The sequence below is a fragment of the Sebastes fasciatus genome, chromosome 15, assembly GCF_043250625.1.
Source record: "Sebastes fasciatus isolate fSebFas1 chromosome 15, fSebFas1.pri, whole genome shotgun sequence".
NCBI lineage: Eukaryota > Metazoa > Chordata > Actinopteri > Perciformes > Sebastidae > Sebastes > Sebastes fasciatus.
The window spans coordinates 7,070,682-7,097,071 of NC_133809.1; the positions used below are offsets into that span (position 1 = coordinate 7,070,682).

At 40.0% G+C, this 26,390-nt stretch overlaps 1 protein-coding gene and 1 long non-coding RNA gene across 6 annotated transcripts in view; one reads left to right on the forward strand and one right to left on the reverse strand.

The window, feature by feature from the left end:
- The window catches only part of pacs2 (phosphofurin acidic cluster sorting protein 2), a 71,709-nt gene that overhangs the window by 18,750 nt on the left and 26,569 nt on the right, over positions 1-26,390 (reverse strand). For 4 of the 5 annotated variants that reach the window (XM_074660899.1, XM_074660898.1, XM_074660895.1 and 1 more), the window contains exons 2-3: positions 1,468-1,555; positions 378-467 (exon numbers count right to left, since the gene is read on the reverse strand). In XM_074660899.1, the coding sequence (XP_074517000.1) occupies positions 378-467; positions 1,468-1,555 (178 nt within the window). Of the gene's footprint in view, positions 1-377; positions 468-1,467; positions 1,556-14,095; positions 14,266-26,390 lie in introns of those variants that run through there. The other variant, XM_074660897.1, reaches the window with a different exon arrangement.
- Positions 16,382-20,996, forward strand: LOC141783532 (uncharacterized). Its single transcript, XR_012597286.1, has 4 exons — positions 16,382-16,422; positions 18,026-18,082; positions 20,552-20,752; positions 20,869-20,996. It is a non-coding gene; the product is annotated as an uncharacterized LOC141783532 (long non-coding RNA).

Sequence of the window (26,390 nt, forward strand, 5' to 3'; positions counted from 1 at the left end):
AAAGCATCGAGAGACACGTTGTTGGTTTTAGTCTTTTCATGGGATTTGTTGACAACAAGTTAAATATAGATTATTGCCTTTTCTACCAACACTGTGTTCTTTGAGCACACACAAAAGGAGATGCATCTCCAGACTTTAGTATTTCAACAATATACAAAAGAGAGCTCATCGACATCTAATGTAAGTATGAACGGTCGCCATGGCAACAAGTGTAATAAAAACTCATCCCACACATACTTCACTCTGTAAGATCTCTCTACAATGAGAAAAAACAGCAAATATAGAACTATAAATTCAAATTCATAAATGGTTTATTTGCCAGCCTACACAGTTTATTTTGAACTAAACAGCAGCCTAGTGATCGTCTTTCTTTTTACCTGCAGAGAGAAGGTGAGAGCCAGATCCGTCTCCACAGACCCACTGGGTGGCAGCACTATCTCATGGGACCTCAAGACACGTTTGGAGCCCTGTTTAAAAAAAATAATAAATAAATAAAGGTTTAATTTAGTGGGAGTTCTTCCTCTGGAAGTATTCTGCATCTCTGCTTTTGTTTTTCACTCTGCAGCAGCGGTGCAAGGCATACATAATTCAACAGGATTTTAAAAGGTGTGAATGTATGAGAACATTTACAGTAAATCATCATGTATTTCAGTGATATTACAATTTTACAAAGCAACCTTAACTATTTTTCAGTACATGTTTGATGCATTTTACCTATTTTGGTTACGGTTACATGAGAACATATCTTTGACAAAATAAAATAGAACCTTATTTGATGTTCATCCTACTGGATTAGAGCTGAAACTAAGGATTATTTTCACTGTTGATTAATCTGTTGATTATTTTCTCAATTAATCGATTAATTGTTTGGTTTATAAAATGTCAGAAAATGTCCATCAGTGTTTCCTAAAGCCCAAGATGATGTTCTCAAATGTCTTGTTTTGTCCACAACTCAAAGATATTCAGTTTACTGTCATAGAGGAGTAAAGAAGCCAGAAAATATTCACATTTAAGAAGCTGGAATCAGAGAATTTGGACTTTTTCTTCTTGAAAAAAATACTCAAACCAATTAATTGATTATCAAAATAATTGACAGTTAATTGATTAATCGCTACAGTTCTATAGTAAATTAAATATAAAACAAGTCGCCTACAACTCGCATTGAAAGTGGAATAAAAAGAATAATAAAACATGGATTTAAAATGGTCAACAGTAAAATATAAACATGCGTTCTACAGTCTGTTATTTCTTTATAGCAGACAGCTGCTATGTATAACAGACCGTTGCTATGGACGCAGTTCTTTGATTTCTCAAGTAAGAGGTCAGGGTCTTGCATCATCCTGTCGGGGTTTATTTCACAACAATGACCGGCTCGCTGTTCATCATCCCTTACTTGTTTGTGTTTGTTTGTGTGTGCAGCAGGTTTGCACTCGCCCGCTCTGTTATGACTGTCTGTGTGCAGCATACCTGGATTTTAACCGCTATGACCACAGAGATGAGCTCTTTATCGAGTTCCCTCATCACAACCAGCTTCTTCAGGGTCAGACTGCACAATCTGAGGACAGAGAGAGATGGAGAAATAATTTAGTTCAGCACCACTGGAGTGTTTTATTAATATGCACAAACACATGAGTCATTCACACACACATAAAAACAGACGGTGTTTTCATTAAACAGTTAACAACACAGCATGTCATCAGTCAATCAGCAGCTCTAATGACTCTGTGCTGTTGTGATAATTCCACTGATACAGCCGGTGTTAATTTGATGCTCTTATGCCGAGCAGATGAAGGTGTGTGAGCAGGCAGAGGTCAGTGTTTTACAGACCAATACAATAACTCAGCCGATATTATTACTGTAGCTTATCACAGATTGATGTTATCTGTGTATATGCAGGCTGATAAGTAATAAGAAATGCCAGGACAGAAATGTTAAAAGTAAGTTTGAGGTCATTCAGCAACCATTATGTAAAACTGCACTTGACCGTTAGCTCGTGGGTCATAGCCAAGCCCTCAGGAAGAGCGCCGGGATTTGAAGCAAAATTTTCTTAGTGGCCAAACGCTGGAATAACAACTTCCGAGTTATTTTCCTTCCTCCGTTCATGTGAATGAACCCCAGACTGAGGCCGGACCAAGGGCTGGGAGGCGGGATTAAAGGAAATGCCACTGCGCCGGCTCTATGGGTCCGATGGATGAGGAAGATCGCCTGATGATCCGGGTACTTTACCACTCGGAAGTCAAACTTTTTTTGCTTTCATGCGCCACTGAGAAACTCTCATAGGAATAAACGGGACCCCACCTCCAACGCTGTATCCAGTTCACTTAATACATCCGTGCTAATAGTAACTAGCAGAGTGATGTCTCTCCCTCCACCTCCTGATATAACAACGCAGGTGAGAGAGGGGATTGTGGAACACCACTTTTATGATTTTTGAAGTGTGAATGCAATCGCCAGAAGTAAAAAGCTAACGTTAGGCTACGGTTTAAGCAAGCTACACCCCGGTAGCATCAATGGAGTAAACACAACGAGGCTGTAAAGGCGGCCGAGTCTACGTGATGACGAATTAGAACGCCTTTTTTAAAGACACGTAAAAGCCTCAAAATTCAAAGACGTATTTTACATCGTAGAACAAAACGTTAAAATCTCTTCAGCTTGTTTTAACCACAGACCTTATTTCATATTGCGTCAAACTAAAAGAGCTTCCGGGTTTTAGGACTCATTCCTGCACCACTCTGTTGTGTGAAACCATTAACAGAAACATGTGTCAGAAAACTGCAAAGAGTACCTTTAAATAACAAATATTAGCCAATATACCATATCATATACCAAATACTAATATCAACCTGAAGAATACAGTGTTGGGCTCTAACTTCTACAACAGAATGTAATCAAATATTATGACGTTTAGGTTATGAGGCAGCCAGTGGGCCTCCTTTCTGCTGCCACTACCTCATCTAAAAATGTTTCCTCATCAAAAAACTAAACTGATCACCGGAGCGATGGAGGAAGAATTGACTACATCACATTTCTAAATTCCTCCACTTGTTAGACTAACTTAATGTGAGCTGAGGGCGTCCCAGCAGACTGAACTAACACCTCTTTTACCATCAGTGTGTGTGTGTGTGTGTGTGTGTGGGCGGTGCAGCAGACGGGTCTCTGCCAGCAGGATGGTGGCGGGGCGGCCGGGGTGGCATTGTTAGGGCGGCGTGGTGGGGGCCGTGGTGCGGGCCGTGGGGGGGCGCTGCTTTAACAAGCCCGTCACGATTTTTTGAGACACTTCCTCAAAAGACTGAAGTGAAAAAGAAACTTTTCTTTTCAGGCACTCTGAGTGAATCACTGAGGAGAGCTGCTCTGAATCTGGAAGGCCTATTTACTCCACAACCATTCATCATCCTGCTCTCCTTCTTTTTACTGCAAAATCAAACAGTGTTAACGGCGGAATGACATCATTCCTGAAGTATTCTGGGGCGCAACAACACGGCATTGAATGTCGTTCAGCGGGCGGGAATGGCTATTCAACAACACAGAGTAAAAGATGTGGGTCAAAACTGCCATGAATGACGGCGGAGAGAGAAATGTGCTCAGATGTGAGCGGAGAAAGACGACATTAAATACACTGATATCCCCTGTCACTTTAGTGTGAGGACTGAGGGGTTGACCTTGGGTGTAATTTAACTCCTCGCCAATTCTCCTATTTTGAGAACTGGAGGCAAAACACTGACGGAAAGGTGAGACACCGAAACAAAAGAAACCAGCAGCGCTAACAAGTCAAGGGCTTACAAAACCACACAGTGCGCTGAGTGACATAACGCTGCAGCATCAATCAGCCTCGAGAGAGAAAGCAAAACATGGAAACGGAGAGAGGAGAATGACAATGGCAGGTTTGAAGAAGCCTCCAGCAGGCTGAATGAAGACCTTTCTCTTCTTCAGCTGAGCCCAAGAAATCTCAAGCACAATGGACACAAGCCAATGAAGTCTCTCATTGTCTTGTGCTCTCACGCAGACAATACGCAGCATTCTTGTTTTCTCCCCTGTTCCCGTTGGTTCCAAGCCCACAGCACCATCTATTTCAGCTATGCTAGGTGGCTGGATGTTGGTTTGCGTGGGCGGCCGAATGATATCTGCCACACAGACCGCTCTGCTGCTTAAAAAGTCACATTTTTATCCCTCACAATGGATTTGTCATGAGCACTGTGTGTGCTCCAGCGGCTAATCTTCCCAAAGGAACAGCACTGAAATGATATTTCTAATGAAACACCACTTAATTTGTAAGAGGATCTGTGCTGACCCACTTCTCTTTGGTTAGTAGCATAAAATCCTGACATGAATGCAACTTAAAGTGCAGGGATTTCTTTTAGAATTTTTGTGGACACATTGGTGACATTTTCTCACCAAAGGTTGGTCCGTTTCATAAAAAATCTTTTGGTTTCCATACCGGCTTCTGTTCTGATATAATTTATATCATTCTATGCTCACATATACGGACGATTAGACTGTTCTCAGGCTATTAAATAGGCATTACCAGTCGCTATAAGACCTACAGGTGCGGGTCAATAGGGGCCTACTACACCCACTAATAGGTTTTATCATCTATTCACATGGTAGATCACCAAAAGAAGGTATAAAAGAACACAACAGCGACCGTAGTAATTATGACAGGAGCAGAAGAGGAAGTCAGGTGCTAAAACACAGGATTTTCACCAAGGAGATCGAAGTTTGCATCCCGTGTGAAACCAACGATGTGTAGTAGGCTTTGTATTCGTAGTTATTTGAACCCAAAACACAATGTTTTTCTCTAAACTTAACTGTTTTTGTTGTCTAAACCTAAAGAAGTTGTAGTTTTATTTCCTAAACCTAGAAGTTGTAGTTTTATTTCCTAAACATAGAAGTTGTAGTTTTATTGCCTGAACCTAAAGAAGTTGTAGTTTTCTTGCCTAAACCTAAAGAAGTTGTAGTTTTATTGCCTATACCTAACTGTTTTTGTTGTCTAAACCTAAAGAAGTTGTAGTTTTATTGCCTAAACCTAAAGCCTTTTTGTTTTTGTTCAAAACGTGACATTGCATACAGTTTCACGTGTTGCTTTTAAGTTTCACTTTTACAGCGTAGTAGGCGTAGCAGGTGCTTATAGAGACTGATAAGGCCTATTTAATGGCCTGATAACAGTCCAATTGGGTGACAAATACCAGCATATAAAACTGATTCAAACCTTGAATTAGAAAAGTTTTTCAATGCGACATCACGCTTTCTTCACATTTTTATCTCATCAAAAAGTTGTTGAAGCCCTGAGAAGTCATCAGCTTTATCAGTGAGTGCGGCCTGGACGTCCTGTCTGTTCCTTCTTTAACACAACATGGCCAAGTGCTGAGGTTTCACTCAACAGCTGCAGTCTCTTTCTCTCTGAGCTGAAGTCAAGGAGGACGCACTCACCACCACCAGCTAACGCATTCGTGCACTGAGCTTCAACACACAGCTGCTGTGTTGGCGCTGCAGCAAAGCAACCTGTTCCCTGTTCTTCCCTTCGCCTCGCCGCAGCTCCAGAGGATCTCTGGTCTGCTGAAACACACGGTCCGCCGCCTGGAGCGTGGCCCTGCCAAATCCTGATCCAGGGGCCAGCTCAGCACAGATGCTCTGGCAAAGACCAGGGGGGAGGACCAGCAGGCCCAGTACGGTGCTGTGTTAGCACAATCACAATCACTTCATCTGCCAGGAACAACAAACCAACAGGAATTTGTTTTGGTGTCAATGATGCAGAGACTTATCAACACCGTACCGAACGTAAACACAGCAGAGGGACGACAGGATGTAAATTAAACGCATGATTATCGTTAATCTTTCCTCTGTGAAGCTGTGAGGATGTTTATTGTGGAGAAGAACAAACGGCAAGATGGATTAAAAGCTGTATATAACGTATCGGGAGTCACTGCTACTTTACTACCACTGCTCCTGCTGACGTTGCTACTTTCCTAGTACTAGTTTATTTACTCAAACTCTGCACATACACACAATTTTGAGATACTAATTATCATTTTGTGCATCTTTATACTTCTATTCTTCTCCACTGAGGGGAATATTGTTCTTTTAACTCCACTTCATTCATCTAATGCTTGGAGAAATGCCACTACAACTACTTTCAGCGGTGGAATGTAACTAAGTAGAAAAATGTACTCTAGGTACTTATACTTTACTTGAGTATATCTATTTTATGCTACTTTATACTTCTACTCCACTACATTTTTTGGAGGCAAATATTGTACTTTGCACTCCACTACATTTATTTTGACAGCTTTAGTTACTTTGCAAATTCAGATTATTCATAAAAAAATGTAAATCAACTAATAAATGATATATTATTATGGATTAAGCTGCCGAACAGAATATAAAGTAATTCAAATTAGCCCCACGTTTAGCAGCTGCAACATTAGTGCCACTTACAAATTAATTCAACAATAATTATAATCAAGTAATATAATATATATACGATTCTAGCTCATCTAGATGAGCACTTTTACTTTTGGTACTTGAATTATATTACTTATATACTTACTAATACTTATGTACTATAAGTACAATTACTTCAGAATCAGGTGTATTTTGCCAGGTATACTGTATACATACATGGAATTTGACTCTGATTTTTATGCAGCTCTCTCAATGTACTTACACAGAATAGAAATGTCAGCTAGGAACAACAATGACCAACAATAAAATAAGAATACAATAATAGAAATAAAAAATAAAATGTCTATATACAAGTAAAGTCTTCTGGAAGTTGTAAACAATACAAATAGTGCAAAGAAATAAATGCTGAATAGATATATATGGACTGGATGACTTTGTACAGCGTGTACATGTGGAGATGTCTATATACTGTATGTATAGTGAATAGGACTTATATTTACTGTGACAGATATGTACATAAAGTGACAGATGATATGTAAAAAATGAACATTTATATTTACAAAAATGTACATTTAAGACTGTAAAATATAATCTACAACAGCAGCAGTGGATATTTGGTGTTGTTACATAAGTAAAAGATCAGAGTATTTCTTCCACCACTGACTACTTTTACTACATCTACTGCTACTCCTGTCTTTACTGCTACTACTGAACTTGTGCCGCAGCTATCTGCCTCTGCTACTTGTATTACTAAATGTCTTGTTGTAATAGTAGTAGGACAAAATGTGTTTTAAATCTTAGCAGTCACTGTGAAGTAAATGTAAAAACAGCAGTGGTTTGTATGGCAGTAGCTGTCACGCAAACATGCTCACGATGATGTTGTGAATGTCAACGCACTTATGTAATATTTACATGTTCACCGTGTTCTTTGTTTAGCGTATTTGCACGCTAACATTTGCTGACATGCAAATTAGCACTAAACAAAGAACAGGTGAGGCTGGTGAGTGACATGGTTTTACAGGTATTCTTATCAACAAAAGTATTGGACTAATTACATTTTTTAATTAAACATGGCGCTAAATGAAAAGTTAAAGAACCATCAAAGTGATTTTAATTCATACTGAGAAGGACACGAATGTCTGTGCCGAATATCATGACAACACATCCAATAGTTGGGTTAAGGTTAGAAGGCGAACAGCTGCTTTCATCTCTTGATTTGAAACAAGTCACAAGACATGACAAGAAAACGTCAAGATTTGGCTGAAAAAAAGAGCCGAGATCAGTAGAGAGGAGAAGGTTACAAGGTTAGGTTACAAGAGATGACACCCTACACCTGAGCCTATAATCCATGAGCATGGCCAGCCATTGATTTGCTTGTCTATAGACATGCTGACACTGAAGGAACACAGATACTAACAGGATATTTCAAGACACAAAAGACCTCAAAACTAATGGACGCTTACTGACAAGAAAGCTGTTCTTTTTCTGTGTGGAAGAAAAGAACAAAAATATGTTTGAACTAAAGATGTCATGATAACAGATACTACCAGTTCAATGCCAAAATTCTGAAAACATGACAATACCATCAGGGCTTGGGAAGCAGTAAACTCACTATTGACATGTCCAGGGGACGCACCCTATTTTTTCCCTGATAATGCTTCTTTGTGAACAACAAATCTGCAGGACGAGAGCTAGTTAACGTTAGCTGTTAGCTCTGTGTAGGACTGTGCTGCTTACCGACTGCTAATGGCTAACGTTAACTAGCTCTCGTCCTGACAATTTCAACACGGGAGGTGCCGTTGATTTACATCATGGTGCGTTCAGACTCTATTCAGTAAAAATGAGTATTGGGCGAAATAAGTAATCTTGTAAAATGTAGTTTTTGGCAAGAAACTTGAATAAATCCAGTTGTTTGAAGGAGATGTTTCACAGCAATATAAAATAGATAATAGAGAAGAAATTATGACCAGTATGCGAACGGTAATAAAGGAGAGGATGTTGAACTACATGGGATTTATTGTTTTACTTTTATTAGCACAATATCTTGATATTGATCTACTGTATACTGGAAATGTAAAGTATTGTTGACACATTTAGTATTTAAATATCTATCTAATATCTAAATTATAATATCAATATTTTAAAGGTCCCATATTGTAAAAAGTGAGATTCTCAGGTCTTTTACATTATAAAGCAGGTTCAAGTGCTATAAAAATGCTGTTAAACTATCAAAAACGCTCAATATACGGAGAAACACACACAGCCCGTATTCAGAAAAATTGCGCGTTTGAAACAAGCCGTTAGGATTTCTGTCCATTTGTGATGTCACAAATATACAATATTTAGAGCATTACACGGTTTTAAACGTAAACATTCTAAATGGGTCCCAGTTTATTTCCTGTTGCAGTGTATGTTAATGACATCAGCTGACAGGAAGTAAACACGGACCCACACCGTTGCCTAGCAACGCAATTCTGTTGCAATTCCATTGAAATGCACTAAAACGGAGCGTTTCAGACAGAGGGTAAATGCAGGTATAAGCAGGCAGACAGAATGAGGAAAATAAAGTTGTTTTTTTTATATTACAGCATGTAAACATGTCCTAGTAGAAACACAAAATACAAGTATGGGACCTTTAAAATGTAGAATTGTTTTTCATGAGGGGATAGTTAGAGAGAGGGTGGCATAAGACAAGTCAGATGGGAGAGATGACGACTGCGTGGAGGTCGGATAACATAAATATCAGAGATTCAGTTTCAACTCCTGCATTTGTTCCTTCAGTTGATGGTGAGAGTCGAGCAACCGTACACCGGGAGCCCCGCTGCAGCGAGCAGCAAGCTGCATCCATAATGAGATTTCCATATTTCACACTGCTACTTCCTGCTCTTCTGCCCCGGACCTCACCCACACACACACAGAGGTACTTAAAATAGATGCTTGGACGCGATGTAAGAATTGAGTTAATAGCGTATCAGATATCATGAGAGGAGCCATCGCAGGGCTTCTGCTGGACGATGGGTATTCCACCCTAAGATAGAGAAAATGTCATCACATTTGAGCTACATAACGATTTAGAAAAACACTTAAAAGCAGGATTTTAGCTAAAGAAAGAAGTGCTTTTCTGAATTGTCACTAACTGATGGTACTGTACAAGGCTTTTATCGTACAGTAGCAATACTGTATGTATTGTTTATGATTGAGTTCGAGGCTTAAACCACAGGGCAAAGGATAAAAACTAGAGGATTTGTAATTTCGTATCTCTGCATTCTTTCTGATTAAATGTCACACCCAAGCTCGGACAGAGCTCAAAGGTGTTATTTAAAGTTACAGCCCCGTCTTTCTTGCTGTAGTTTACTGTAATAGGTTTGAGAGACAGTCAGTCAGTCAGTCAGTGCTGTTTCAGTTCAGGCAAAAATGCACCGTACCGTACAGTGAAACTGCAATTCAGTGATAAATAAAGCATTCAATATCATCCTAAGAGATTGGACACGTCAGACTTTCACTCCCTGAAAGAAAAATCCAATTTCTGAATCTGCTGAATTGAAATTGGATTCAGGCCGACGCTGCACTGTACAACAACACTTCAAGGCTGAGCAGCAGCAGGAGAAAATCATTTCAGAGCCGTCCTGACTCTCCTGACCTCCAGAACTCCCACGTCTTACACAAACCTCAGTCTGGCTGAGCTGGCACAGCAGCCTGCATCAAATTATACCGGGACACCTTTTTCCTGCAACTGCACTGTTATTATTCCGTCCTGAACCGGACATCTGATCTGCACTTGTTCACTAGTGTGTAAAAGAAAACAAATGTTTCCTGTGAGTCCGATTTTCTCAATATTTGTCGTTTCCATTGTTTGCACCGTCTGGCATCAATTGTTCAGGTTTTGGCAGGTTTGAGAATCCACATTATTCAAAGCAGAAGTCTTGTGACATTACAGTAGGCGTGTGTTTTGCCTTTTGCTTTGTCAAATATTCCCCAGTATATTTTCAGCGGTCTGGTGACTGTGGAGAAAAAGCCACACATGTCAGCACTCACTGCCGTTTCCTAGATTACACACAGTGAACTGGCACGGCTTCGATCCATGTTTGGGATTGCTTTCCTGCTAAAAATAAAAATAAAAATGACTACTTTTCCCCGCAGTTGTAATGCCAAGGGAATGATTTTCCACTGCTGAACATAATTGTACTTCTAAGCTACATGGTCAATGTGTAGTTTGAGTCTGTCAAAGAAAACAGGCCAAATATTCCCACATGTTATTGTTCCATAGCCAAGTTTTTCCACACCGATGCATCAATCTCAATCATTAATCACAGATTCAAGACTTCTTTCAGTGTTAAAGGCTCAGATTTTGGTGTAATTTGGTCAAATTTGTCCACCATGCTAACTTAAGCATACTACAATGCTAAACGACACCCTAATGCTGCTAAATGCAAACATACTACCATGCAAACTATAACTATTACACATGTATGCATGCCAGCCTGCTAAATGTCACATGTGAATCGTCAACATATGCCGATGTTAGCATGTTGGCAAGCTAACTCCCCCTAAAACAAACAAACTAAGATATGTTAATTAGTGAGCTTTAAAAGGTGCCGATTGGTGGCTTTTTAAACATTGGACAGAGCCAGGCTAGCTGTTTCCCTTTGTTCCCAGTCTTTATGCTAAGCTAGGCTACTGCCTAATCTCACCCCTCATGCCTAAACCTAACCAACCACCAAGGAGGCATTCAAGGCAACAAGATGGGAAGGTCCGATGATGTCATTCTGAATAAATAGCCATGTGCTTCTGTTTGTTGCACATAGACCTGCCTGGCTATGTCAACAAAGCATGGAGAAACTCAGATTACAACACACACAGTGGGAGAGAGACTTCATTCTCTGCTCAGGTAGACATTACTCCTCTATATCTTTACATAGCAAATAGTTGTTTGATGCTATATTAATGCTCTGGGTTTCCTAGACAGCCTTTACAGCACAGACATAAGATTGATATCGAACTTCTTATCTATCTTCATTAAATGTCTGTCTTTAGGAAGAGCAAACTTCTATCCATTTTTCCCCAACATTTCTGTTTTCTGGTGTTTAACGGCTTTACACTTTTACTCTTGTTTCAGTCTGTTCATGGATTCACACCAGCGACCTCTGGGTCACTTTGACTTTACCACAGCGCACAGACCGGCTGAGTCCAGCTCAAACCAAGAAGAGCAGAAGGATCTGATTACCTCTAATATTTGAAACACAAGACTCGCAGTAAATCGACAGATGCTGCACATAAAGCAGTCACACACTCACACATACACACTCACAGAACTACACTTACTTGAACACACAGCCCTGATGGGAAACGGCTCGGGGCGCTTTGGGATTTTGTTAATTTGAAAGAAAGAAATGAATGTGTCCAAAGTGACCGCTGACGTTCTGGACAGCCTCTGATAATAATGGTGTTTAATTGAGACTATTGGTTTGCTGCTCACACACGCTGCATGAATTTCCAGGGGTTGCCATGGAAATACGTTTTTTTCTCCTCCTCTGATGTAGGTTAACCATCAGTTATGAATAAAGTACAGCGCCGTCAGACAGCGTATGAGCTCGCCTCTTCATAGGCTTGAATGCATTAAGAGACGATTCGATGCGCGTCATATTGATGCACTTCTTCTGTTCTGATATGTCCATGAGGGCACCACAGTCAGGAGAGCTGGAGCATCAAAGGGACCAGAGTAATAATGGATTTCACTACCACATGGATCTGTTTTATGTCGTCACTCTTCTTTTAACAGTTTCTCACCATCTTTTGCAGTCGAACTGCAACAAATTGACGTAAATTGCCAAAGTAATTTAGAAATAAATCTATTTGGGAAACTATTTTATTCAGTCTGTGTTGACAAAAAGATGACTGCTTTCCAAAAGATGACAAACTATACAACCCAGTGACAATAATAAAGATTCAGTATTGCATTGGACCGACTGTGGCCCTGATAACAGATGCCATACATTGTGACAGTGACTCGACAAAACTGCCAGCGTTTGATGGATGGATGCTTCATTGCCAAAGCTGTTCAAAGAAACTGCTACTGTGTTGGCCTGGAAATAAATGAATGACATTTCCCTTCACTGTTCCTTGAACCCTGCCTGGATTACTCTCGCACTTTGACAAAAGCTGAAAGCACCCATCCCCTTGAGGCAGCATAAAGGCCAGAAATTGATGCTTCATGAGGAATGTGTAAATCTTCAGGTGTTAATGGAGCCAGTTTATACGAGCTGAATGCTCCAAACTACTAACACCTTCCCCTCCAGCCTGTATATTTGTGACCATGTACAACAAAAAACGCATTCACCCCGTGGCAATCTTTGTCCAAATACCAACAAATGTTTCTGTTAATGTTTCCACTGAAGACTTTTAGTGGTTATTAACCCGGACAGGAAATGTTCTCTGCTGTTATTACCCCCTGCAGTCTGACCTGAACCTCAGAGTGATGTCACCTGTCGTACTGTGGACTGACGTGTGTTAACTTGTTATGGCCGCTGCCGACCCAACATGGCACATTCATCTACATAATGACATGTAATAGTTACTCTGGCCGACTTTATAAATTCAAATGAGTCACATTAGTCATTAGTCATCTATGTCAGTTAACCTGCTGACTTTCCAACACTGTGAATGTTGTAGTATCCTGATCAGGGCCGGATTAAGCAAGTGAGTTGCGGGCCCCTGTTCAGAATCACGTTCCCCAACTTTGTTTGATTATAAATTGATTAACTGCAAATTTATTTAAGAATATGCACAATGACTGAAACATTAAAAAAGGTATTAAAACTACACAAATTAATTCCTGTACTTTGAATCTAGGGACCCCTGAAGGTATGGGGCTCTGGGGCAGATTCCCGCTTTGCTCGGTTGGTAAACTAGCCTTGATCATGATATACAAACATGGATGGATTACTGAACAGGCCTACCCGGCACAGGGCCAAGGGCCCAAAGTGTCAGGGGCCCCCCCTGGCCTTCACCTACAAAATGTCACTCAAAGAGACATGTACGAACCAGGAAGAGGCTCAAAATGACCACAAAGAAACATAAAACGACTACAAATAGACAAAAAATGGCTGCAAAGACACACAAAGAGACTCGCAACTACTATGAACAGGGAGAAAACAACCACCAAAAGATGCAAAACGACTACTAAGAGACGCAAAACGACTACAAAAACGGGCAAAACAACCACAGACAACGAATAACTACAAAAAGACCAAAACAATTACAAAGAGACACAAATGACTACAAACAGACACAAAACAACTACAGACACAAAATTACCACAAAGAGAAACAAAATGACTACAAAGAGACACAAAATAACTACAAAGAGACACAAAATAACTACAAAGAGACACAAAATGACCACAAAGACACACAAAATGACCACAAAGAGACACAAAATGACCACAAAGACACACAAAATGACTACAAAGACACACAAAATTACCACAAAGAGAAACAAAATGACTACAAAGACACAAAATAACTACAAAGAGACACAACATAACTACAAAGACACACAAAATGACACAAAACAACTACAGAAGAGAAACAAAACATCTACAAAGAGACACAAATTCACAGAGAGATGTGTAACGGCTACAAAGACACACAAAATAACAACAGAAAGAGGCTAAAAAACTATAAAGGAGAGGTGGTACCTTTTGCATGACTGAGCCCAGGGGTCCATTTTCTCATAATACGCCCAATGAAATATAACGTTTTCCGCATCAGGATACCTCGGAGTGTATCGTTGCACGCCCGCCATGGCCACTTTACCAAAGCAAAATAAGTTGAAAATGTATTCAAATCATCATCATTATCTAATTTTTCAAAAGTTGTTTATGTTTGTAAGTTTAACTCAAGGTCTGTTTCAGTGATAGTTGTTTTGTTGCTATGGTTACCTGTATTTTAATATTCACCATCGTTCTAAATCAGTGGGCACGGAACATTAGAATGTGGGTAACCATAGCAACAATACAACAATACTGCTGCCACTCATTAAAACAATTATAAACTGTTAATCCTTGTCTGAGGTGTCCAGCCAATCAGAGAGGAGTATTTTAGTTAGTTATGGTATCGTTGGAAATTAGGTATGATGCAAGTAAAATATGCTTATTATGTGAATGTTGTTATATTTCTGCATCAGATTGGTGTATGAACATCTGTTTGTGCATGTTTATGAGTGATAATGTTTATCTAAGAGAAAGTGTGATGCATTTATTGGGGTATACACAGTGTCTATGTGTGTTTATGTAATAAATCTGTTGTGTTTGTCCATTCTCTAATAATCTGACATCTGATTGTAATCATGTTTAGTAGTCAACATCATCTGCCCGACCCGGCCTGGACCCGCCTCTCACGCTCAGCTCATATCTTTCCCAGTTGCGTTGATGTTGTGTGAGCTCAAGTGACCTAAATTCTGGCGTCTCTTGGGGGTTCTGGAAAAGCAACATCCCCTCTGTCTCTGTCCATCTTTCTTTCAGTCTGGTAATCCTTCCCTCTTTCTCTCTCTCTCTCTCTATCTCAGTCTGATTCAAACCATCTCTCACGTTGTGACTCACTATGAAAAAACGTGAAAACAAGCCTTCAGAGACACTTTGAAAAACAACTCCTCAGCTGCAGAAAGCTGAGTGTATTTTGAGAGATGCCAATTTTTTGGATATATTAAGAGGAAATTTGGAGCAGATGTGCAGGAAGAAGAGTATTTTCCCTGTCAGACCACAGATCCATCACCTGTCAGGGAATTAAATATGTCACATGGGAGGAGTGGCACTGGCACAGGTACTCAGAGAGGCCTCGGGGAACAAGAAAAAGGAGAAAGTCTCACTTTCTCTATTGCACATTAACTTTATGTGTCGCTGAAAATATGAATTTAAGGTGCTGTGAACAAATATTTCAGAACTGGGTTTAAATGTACTGTAAAACTTTGAGGAAGACCCACTTTTGTTTAATCAGATGGAAGCTAAATGATAAACTTTAATGGGAAAAATTGCAGTGAGTTCTCTTTAGCATTAATTTGTGACTAGAGGCGATCAAACTAGTGTTAAACTTACATTTAAAGTAGAATGGGTGCCAAGCTTTTTAATACTAGCTCTCGTGAATTAATTAATTACTTAGAAATAAAAAATCACAGGCATAGATAGAATTATGATGATATATTCAATTTTATGCACCACCTACTTAGGATTAAACCAAATTAATTTCTTCCTCCAGAACAAATGTGCTTCTAAGAAACGTTAAATGTCTGTAAATGACTTAACTGGCTCAACTTCCATCACTCTAAGTTACTGGATGTCAACGCAACTGAGGACCTGTGGGAAAATTTGGTCCTAAAGAGAGACATCATTCTACATCTCCATCAACAATGCACCAAATGAGGGAATATCGTTTGAAAGAATAGTGTTCATCCCTCCCGTAGGGTTCTTGTAAACTTGCAGAATTTTATATTGTCCCAGAAATAATTACGATAAACAATATTATTTTCATTTTAAGACCATTTCAAGCCACTTATATAATAATAATACAATAGCATAATAATGCAAGGAAGCCCTTTCAAAAAGCAAATGGAATTGTAATGTAAAACAATATTTTAAAAAATATCCTAAATACATAAAACATAAATAAATAAAAAACACACAACCTGGCTCTGTTAATAAAAATGTAATGTCTTATACTGGTAGGGGAAAACCCTGCTGTTTATTCTGGCATCATGTTGGCTAAAATGTTGGTGACATTTTTAAGCCGCCCACGCATGATCAGCGGTAAAAAACGCTCTGTGCTGACTGCGTCAACAATACCCGTGGCGTGGAAAGTTCAACTTATTATTATTCCACCTCGGTTGCCGCTGACTTTTCAAAGTGCAACCAATGAGAACAGTTGCAATTGTTGTTGTTGTTGCCTAGAAACAGTGAATGCCGTTCCTTGCACTCTTTTTGGGAACATATTTTACCTGCTGCCTCTGCAAGGCTCTGCACCCGACCTCACAGTGAGTGAAGAGCAAATTTCTTATCATGTGACGGCAGCTTTATCTACACAAACACGCATGAAAACAGAACGGGCAATATAGAGGTCAGCAAAAATGATCAAGGTCATATATCGTACAATAAGTCGATAATTATCGTGAGGCTTGTGCTGGACCAACGTCTTCCTAAGATAGTTAGTCTTGGGGAGCTTTCACATCAGGGACCCGGGTACACCTGACCCCAAAGTCCAGTTTGTTTTATTAGTTTGAACGCTCCGAATCACACGGTTCGTCAATCCGTACTCGAGTCCACTACGGTTCATGTGTACTCGGGTACGGAAATGGATTGCTAATTAACGCATGTGACGTTAGCAGTCAGCAAATAGTTTTGAAAGGGCAGGCTTTTCTCAACGCCGGGCATCTCTGAAATCTATATATACACACAACATGCGCCAATCGCATCCTCTGAACTGCACGGCCGTAGGTGATAAAGCAGGAAGGCAGGCGAGAGGTTGCTTAAACATAAACAATAGTAGACATCCGCGTTGATTGATTAGTAATTTTATTTAGCTTAGTTTAATGGTCTGCCTCTGAAGAACGAGCTGCTCAGCAGGCAGAGAGAGAGACAGCAAGGGGAAACAGTGTGGAGTGTTGAGTCGACATATTTTCACATCTAACCCGTGAAATAAGAGTTCATTTTGACCAAACCAGAGTTGGTTATTGTTGGAAAGACTAACGGTTTTGGTGAGTTTTATTTTGTTTCTGTCAAGTTTGAATGAAGTGTTTTACGATGCTCCGCCACTAGACCCGAACTTTACTAATGTGAAAGCTGAGCGGCACGTACTCGGGCACGGTACGGATCAATCGTGCCTAATATGAAAACGCTCATATGTGCTGTACTTTGTCACCCATCTGGAGCTTTCAGAGTTTCACCAAAATATTTGTATGGATGTGGAGGAAACCTGCTGCAGTCTAAGTACAGTTCATGTTCATCCCTCTGATGGGCTACATCCAGACCTAAAAACCTTTAGTGCACTTTAATTTAGCTTTCAATCACTCTACTGTTAAAGTAACAGCTTCAATCCCTGCAGCAGCTTATATGTCCATCAACTAACATGTATTTTGGACCCACCTGCTGACTAAATTGCTCTGAATGAGTCAGGTAAATGCCTATATTATATATAATATATATATATATATATATATATATTATATATATTATATACATATAATATATATATATATATATATATATATATATATATTATATATATTATATACATATAATATATATATATATATATATATATATATATATATATATATATATATATTATATATAATATATATATATTATATATATATATATATATTATATGTATATATATATATATTATATATATTATATACATAATATATATATATATATATATATATATATACTGCATATATGTGGCTGCCATTAACTTTCAAAAAGAAAATCAATCCTTTGTTATTTCTGTTCCACTCCGCTCACATCTGCCAGCAAATGACAGGCTTCATAATCAACGTTTCTCCGGCCCTGTAAGAGCTGCTGAACATTTAAGATGTGATTGTAATTGCTGCGTGTATTTGTCTCTCCATCGAGGTGTCTCCTCTCTGATGACGGCCTCTTCATCGCACCCCTTCAAGCACTGGAGAATTGGTGAGGAAACATCTCAGTAAGGACACACAGGGTTACCGTCACTATGGCAACTGGGATTATTACACATGCTGCAGCTTACTGTGCACACACACACACACACACACACACACACACACACACACACAGTGTGCACGTAAATACTGACGGCAGATCTTTTTGCATGCTTTGAGATCAAAGAGGGAAGAAGAAGCAGCAGCAGCGCCCACATGGGACACGCTGACACCTGAGACACAAACATTACAGAGGAATACTGTATTTCAGCTATTTAAATACACACATACTGGTGGCATCCTACTCTAAACACGCCTCTCACACACTCACACTCAGGCTGGAATGACCGACATGCCATACCAACACCTTCTGTAACGCCACAGTCATCGGCTACTGCGCCGCGTGCTTCACCCGCCGCAGAAAAAAAGATGAAGTTGGTAAACAAGACGCAAGAGGGAATTCTTTCTTTCAAGACATTTCTGCTTTGTTGAGCATTTCAGAGGCAGGAAAGGTGAGTGAGAAGAGATCTGACAGAGGTTACAGAGCCCCGCTTGGATGCACACACATTACAGGAGTCCCAAAAGCATACTGTACTATAAAGTATATAGTGAATACTGATGTAACAGTGGCACTGTTCTGTCATGTACACAGAATGAATCCACTTGACTGCATTGGTGGAAGAAGTACTACTAAAAGTAGAAATACTGCAAAAATTCAAGAAAAAAGTCCTGCATTCAAAATCCTACTTAAACCTGCATAACTGATATTTTTTGGCCGTGCATTTCTTCTGGTGCAACGGCTTGGAAAGGCCCGTGGTGAAGGTGGCTCACAGTTCCCTCGCCCGGACCTCGCTGCTTCCCGGGGCCGTGGAGTGCTCTTTGCGCAGTGCATAACTATCAACCAGGGCGGACTGTCCTCAGTGCGTCCGGGGTCAGAGGGGATGTCGGCAACCAACTCGTCTTGAAACACGGACTCTCGTTTAGAGACGGGGTCTGTAGGTGGGACTTTTTGGAGTGTCATCACCATTCATATATTTGTATATGTATTAGGGCTGTCAAAGTTAACACGATAATAAGGCGTTAACGCAAATTCGTTTTACTGCTACTAATTTCTTTAACGCATCTTGCAATTTTTAAGTTGTAGCGGGCTCAGTTTTAAAGCCTGTGAAGATACTGGTATCATATAAAACTAGAAAAACTAAGGAATCCATTGGTACCAACCATGTCATACTAGCTTGTCGGGAAGGAGGCTACATAACGCTCCAAACTTGCACAAAATGTTGGCGAGGAAAAACTGTCATGGCCATTTTCAAAAGGGGCCCCTTGACCTCCCACCTCCAGATATGTGAATGAAAATGGGTTCTATGGGTACCCATGAGTCATGCAGTACCTGTGAGGGTTTCTGGATAATATTTGCCATCGTTTTGTGTTGTTAATTGATTTCCAATAATAAATATATACAAACATTTGCATAAAGCAGCATATTTGTCCACTCCCATGTTGATAAGAGTATTAAATACTTGACAAATCTCCCTTTAAGGTACATTTTGAACAGATAAAAAATGTGATTAATTTGCGATTATCTATTTGAATCGATTGACAGCCCTAATATCTATACAACTAATAAGATAAGATAAGATAAGATATTCCTTTATTAGTCCCACAGTGGTGAAATGTGCAGTGTACAGCAGCAAAGGGGATAGTGCAAAAAACAAGAAGCATCAGTAAAAACAAAAAGCAAGATACAACACGGTAATAAAAAAAATAAGCAAAACAAAAGTAAAACAAAATATGAACGATTTAAATAGATGGAAATATAAAAATAGGAACAATATAAACAGTATTGACTATTAACAAAATTGCACAAGTGGAAAAATGACATGTGTTTATGATTAAATTGTTTACTAGAGTACAAAGTTCTTCATAGACATAGCCTCTTCATTTTGCTCTCAAAGTGCACCAGATTGATGCATTCAACTTTAAAATGTACAAACCTTTCTTCCCTAGAGGTTCCTGTGAAAATCCTGTGAGAAACTCTGTATTACGCTGCTTCCCCACTTCAAAACTCATTCCAGCGCCACTGACACACGTACCAATAAGAGATACTTCACAGTGACCTTACTATGTAGATATAATCTAATCTAAACACACATTCAATAGATGCATAATGAATAACATAGGTATAAGAGCATGATAAAACAGATACATTGCACGTTATTACTGTGAACCTTAGCCTACGTTACTTTCCCTCAGGTTACAGTACCGGTACTGGTACTGTAACCTGAGGGAAAGTAACGTAGGTACTGGCTTATTCTATGCTGATGAAAGAAGCACCAACAGAGAGTCGAGGCCAAGTGCTGAATTTGTAAAAGCCATAAATTGAGTGAAGCTGAGAAAGGCTCAGAGTGATGATTAGGCACTCTTTTCTTGTTTTTCTTCCCTCCTGTGGGCTGGTATTATCCTGGTGGAGCGAGGCCAGGAAGCCCTGGGATGGAGAGTCCTGGTCTGGATCGGTTCCCAGACTTCTCCCCACCACCCCCCAAAACCACCGGTCCTGCATCCCCAACAAGCTCAGCTAACATCCACGAGGTTGTGACGGAGAGCGTTTATATGTTGAGACACACAGAGAGAATGAGAGAAACAGAAAGAGAGGGAAAACGAAGCAGACAGTGATAAAAGGGTGAGTAAGAAGAGGAAAGTGAAAGCTACATAATGAAAGAGTGCGAGAGCACAGAAAGAGAAAGAGAAGCAGCATTTGCACAGTCACAGCCCAGTGCCACTATTTATTTTCCACAGTGCAAAAACAGATTTGACAGCCAGTCCGTCTCTGCGCTGACATCTGCCAGCCGACGAATCCCAATTACTGCCCCTTTCCTGAAGCTAACTCACAGCATGAATACAAGAATAAAACTCTGATAGGAAAAGTTGTTTCTACTCAGTGAGGGACTTTTTAATATTCACTGGATTAATGTTCTGTTGTTATGTCACTTCTGGTTTTAATACTACGGAGTTAAAGGCTGACAACAGAGCATGAAACAACCAGAAAACCTGAAAGCGTCCTGTGTATTTACTGGTCTTATTCAATCAATCAAAGAAGCTATTTGTAAAGCCAGCGTTAATTACATGGTGAACTAAGCGTGTATTATAAAAATGTATTACACAGCTTTGTTGAATACTTGATTCTGATTGGTCAATCATGGCGTTCCACGGTGTGTTTTTCTTTATAGCAGACCGTTGCTATGTATAACAGCCCGTTGCTATGTATAACAGACCGTTGCTATGTATAACAGACCGTTGCTATGTATAACAGACCGTTGCTATGGGCGCAGTTCTGATGTCTGATGACTATGGAGGACCGTTTTTGTGTCAAATTATTGATTCCTTAAGTAAGTAGCCGTGTAATAAGCGGGATAATGTACAGCTAGCGGGTCAATGTTGTGAAATAAACCCCTTCAGGGTGATGCAAGACCCTGCCAGGGTTTATTTCACAACAAATGACTGGCTCGCTGTACATTATTCCTTACAAAGGGACAGCACGAAAATAAAAGCCAAAAGTAAGAATAATAAACTTTACACAATCAACATGTAAGACTCAAGTAAAGTATCAGAAGTATTATCAGCAAAATATACTTTAAGTATCAAAAGTGAAAGTACATTTTCTGCAGTAAAATGTCTCCTGTGAGTGATGTATTATTATGTATTACAATCTAAGACTGTTAATACTGATGCAACAGTGTAGAAACAGCATTTTACTGTTGTAGAGGAGCTACTTTATATACAGTTTTAGTTTCAGTTCAGTATTTTAGTCCAGGCAGTCAGGTTCTCTTCTACAAGATAAATCTGAGGGGACGTGAGATGATTAATGGGAGAGGGAAGAAGATAAAAAATGTTCTGCTACAAAAAGAAAATTACTATTTTTTCTTTTTAATCTTTGCTTCTTTTGAGAGATATTGACTTTTACGTCTTTGGTGTTTTTAATGAAACCATCTGAGAAGTTTAGAGGGGAAATGTCTCTTTGGTAGAACTGTTAACAACTCACAGGTGTCACGAGCCAAAAGAGGTTGGTTTTAACCTTATAAATGGGATGTATTTTAATATCTCATCATACACGATCAGCCATAGCGTTAGGACAGCATGGGCACCCTGACCGGTCTGTGGCTACGCAGCCCCATACGCAACAAACATGTGATGCAGTGTGTTCTGACACCTTTCTATCGGAACCAGTATCAACTTTTTCAGCTATTTGAGCTCCAGTAGCTCTTCTATTGGATCGGACAACACGGGCCAGCCTTCGCTCCCCACGTGCATCAATGAGCCTCGGGTCTGACCCTGTCGCCGGTTCATCGGTTTCCCTTCCTTGGAGCACTTTTGGTAGATCCTGACCTCTGCAGACCGGGAACATCCCACAAGAGCTGCAGTTCTGGAGATGCTCTGATCCAGTCATCTAGCCATCACAATTTGGCCCTTGTCAAAGTCGCTCACATTCTTAAGCTGGCCCATTTTTTCTGCTTCCAACACATCAACTTCAAGGACAAAATGTTCACTTGCTGTCTATTATATCCCCCCCACTGCCAGGTGCCATTGGAACGAGATAATCCATGTTATTCACTTCACCTGTCAGTGGTCTTAATGTTCTGGCTGATCGGTGTATGTTTCCAATGTGAAATCTTAATATGAGATGTAACTATGCAGTATACACAACAGAGTTTTAGAGTCTAGTGAAGTTTTCCACTCTGAATTATAGTAGAAAAAGTAGCATAAAATGGAATTACTCAAGAATAAGAATCTCAAAATTGCACAGTACTTTAGTAAGTGTACTTTCCACCACTGCCTACATGCAACGTATCCACATACAACGGTTCGTATGATAGTTTTCCTACGAATGTCCAGCAACACGTGATGCACATCTCAATTTCCACTACAGTCTTTTCAAAATAAACTTCTGTTTCACAGGAAACAACTTTTGTTGGTTTAGGCAACAAAACTACTTAGTTAGGTTTAATACAACGATTCGTATGATATCTTATGAAAAGTTAGTCTTCATTTTTGTGCGTTTTCCTACAAACGTCTAGCAACACGAGACGCACGTCTCAATTCACACACTACAGAGGTAGAGGAAGAAGAACCAACCGTGATTCTGATTGGACGTAACAACCTTTCCTCAACAATGAGCCCTCATCATCACTGATTCAGACAACAATCAACTGTAAAACAAAAAAGACAGACAGGTACATCTGTATCAGGTAATTAGAAATTAACTCAGGAAATGTAATAGTTTATCTGGGATGTCAGAATCAAGCCCCCCTCCTGGCTCCTAACAGAGTAACACTTATTCATCCTTGACAAGTCCAATAAAGTGCAAAAAGTGATTAAAGAGCATCACCAAGTCTCATTTTTCAGACAGTGAGAAATCAAGAGGTCCATCATCTCCACACATGAAGGTCGATGACAGCGACAGTCGGAGGGATAAGAGACTCTAATGACTTCAGTCCAAACAGATTAGGATTGAGTGAGGGAACCCCCTGAAGAGAGACGGACAGCTCATATACTCTATCACAGAGCAAACGATGACTCATTCTACAACTGTTCGTGTACTTTATACTCTCTGGTCTGAATGTGGGACAGATGAGGATTTCCTTTGCTTCTTTAAACATGGATGACTTTCCCCAGACATGTTCCTAAAGCAAGAAGCATAGGCAACAAAAAGACAACCTTTTAAATATTTTACTAGCAATAAGAATAGAGTGTAGCGGGCTCACTTTTAAAGCTAGAGTGAAGATACTGGCATCATATGAAACTAGAACACCTAAGGAATCCATCGGTACCAACCATGTCATACTAGCTTGTCGCCAAGGAGGCTAAACAACGCTTCAAACATGCGCTTACTTTTGGTGAGGAAAAACTGCCATGGCCATTTCCAATGGAGTCTCTTGACCTTTGACCTCAAGATATGTGAATGAAAATGGGTTCTATGGGTACCCACGAGTCTCCCCTTTACAGACATGCACACTTTATGATAATCACATGCAGTTTGGGGCAAGTCATAGTCAAGTCAGCACACTGACACACTGACAGCTGTTGTTGTCTGTTGGGCTGCAGTTTGCAATGTTATGATTTGAGCATATTATTTTATGCTAAATGCAGTACCTGTGAGGGTTTCTGGACAATATTTGTCATTGTTTTGTGTTGTTAATTGATTTACAATAATAAATATATACATAGATTTTCATAAAGCAGCATATTTGTCCACTCCCATGTTGATAAGAGTATTAAATACTTGACAAATCTCCCTTTAAGGTACATTTTGAACAGATAAAAAATGCGTGATTAATTTGCGATTAATCATGATTAACTATGGACAATCATGCGATTAATCGCAATTAAATATTTTAATTGATTGACAGCCCTAGAAAACGTAGTTATGTATATTATATTCCATTTCTTCTAATAGATCACACTAAATATTACACACTGTTCCTTTAAATAAATGTTTTGAATACTTCACTCCTGAAATGTGCTGTGTCAGCATACTTTTGTCCTTTTGACCCCTCCTACCTACTTGCCAGATTATTGGGTACCGTTAGGTATTAGGTCAGCAGAAAATCTACTTTCATGAAGGTCATTTTGGAGGATGTAGTTTGTGGTGCTGTTATACAAAGAGGAGTTTCTGTTATTGAGTCTAACCTCATTGATATAAATGTCGACTCTGCAGCCCCTTTTTTAAGTTGCTGCACAGTTCAGTGTGAATATTGGAGTTCTGAGCACTAAAATGAGCACATTAGCATATAGTGGAGTATGTGTGGGTCCAGTGGGAGTCGACCCTGATCCACTGCAACGTCGGTACTCTGATCCACTCACTGAGCTGCTCAGGACAGGCCTGCTAGCACCCTGATAACAACAACGACGTGTCACAACAACACATATATGCAAGATGTGGCAGGTGAAAAAGCTCCAAGCCGGGCTTTGCTGCGGTAGGCAGACAGAGCAGTCGTACTGTACCACACACACACACTCACACACTCACACACACACTATAATCAATCTGCCGTGGTTCCTTCCCATTATTCAGACGTGTGCCGGGGGCTCTCCGGCGCTCAGCTGCTCATGCAATATTCAGCTGTGGGATTTACCGGCTGGCTGGGGAGACGGTGTAGTGAAGTGACAGAGCAGAGCCTGGTAGGAGTGTGTAAGTGTGTGAGTGTGTGTATGTGTGTGTGTGTGTGTGTGTGTGGAGGGTGTGCGAGTGTGTGTGTTGGTCACGAAGCTCAGGACACACCGAGCCCTAAAATAGATTTGAGTTCAAACTTGTCTGACAAGAGACGACAGCGTTGACAAGGAGAGCTCTGAAGATTGTGAATGAATATGTGCTGAAGAGCAGTGTACACACACACACACACACACGAAAACGCATACACACACACACACACATACACACGAACACGCATACACACATAAACAAATCCTCACAAAAGTTCAACATTTTGGGAAATACACACCTATTCGCTTTCTTGCTGAGAGTTAGATGAGAAGATTCACTCTCACATCTGTCTGTTAAATATGAACAGACAGCAGCTGGTTAGCTTAGCTTAGCATAAAGACTGGAAACAGGGGGAAACAGCTAGCCTAGCTTCGTCCAAAGGTAACAAAATCCGTCCAGCAGCACCTCCAATTAACATGTTATATCTCGTTTGATTGATCCAAACGTTGTCAAACGCCTACTAAAAAGATGCTCCTTATAACTGCAGAACTTGCCTGAGAATTATCACGTTTTTTTATTTTCTTCAGTATTAAAGTAATCCAGTGATAGCGGTTTGTACATTCATGGGTTCATTGCAAACAGGAGCTGCCAATAGTCGATTCGGCATACTTTTAATGGTGCTAATTTAAGAGTATTTTGCAAAATCACTCCTTTAAGGGTGCTGATTTAGCCGACAGATGGCTCTCGGACAGTTTGGGGCCGTTGGTGAACGTCTGTCTGTCTAGTTTTTGCAGTGTTTCCTGCACCGTCGGCTCTAGTCTGCCCGAGTTTTTTCAGCCGATTCAGCATGTTGGCGCCTGTCAGTGAGGGAAATCACTCTGATTGGCTGTTCAGCTTAAACGAATCAGAGCACAAGAAGAGAAATGGACGTGAGGAAAGCAAGCCAACGAGTAAAGTCAAGAGGAAAAACACAGAAGGCTCTTCTCATTTTTCATCTTCATATCATCTGATCACTCCAATACACGGATATTTTAAGTGCAGACACCGCTTTGTTTCATGTACGTATCATAACAACGGCTTGTATATCCGCAGTCCTCTGTCTTCCGGTTTCCCTTTTTCA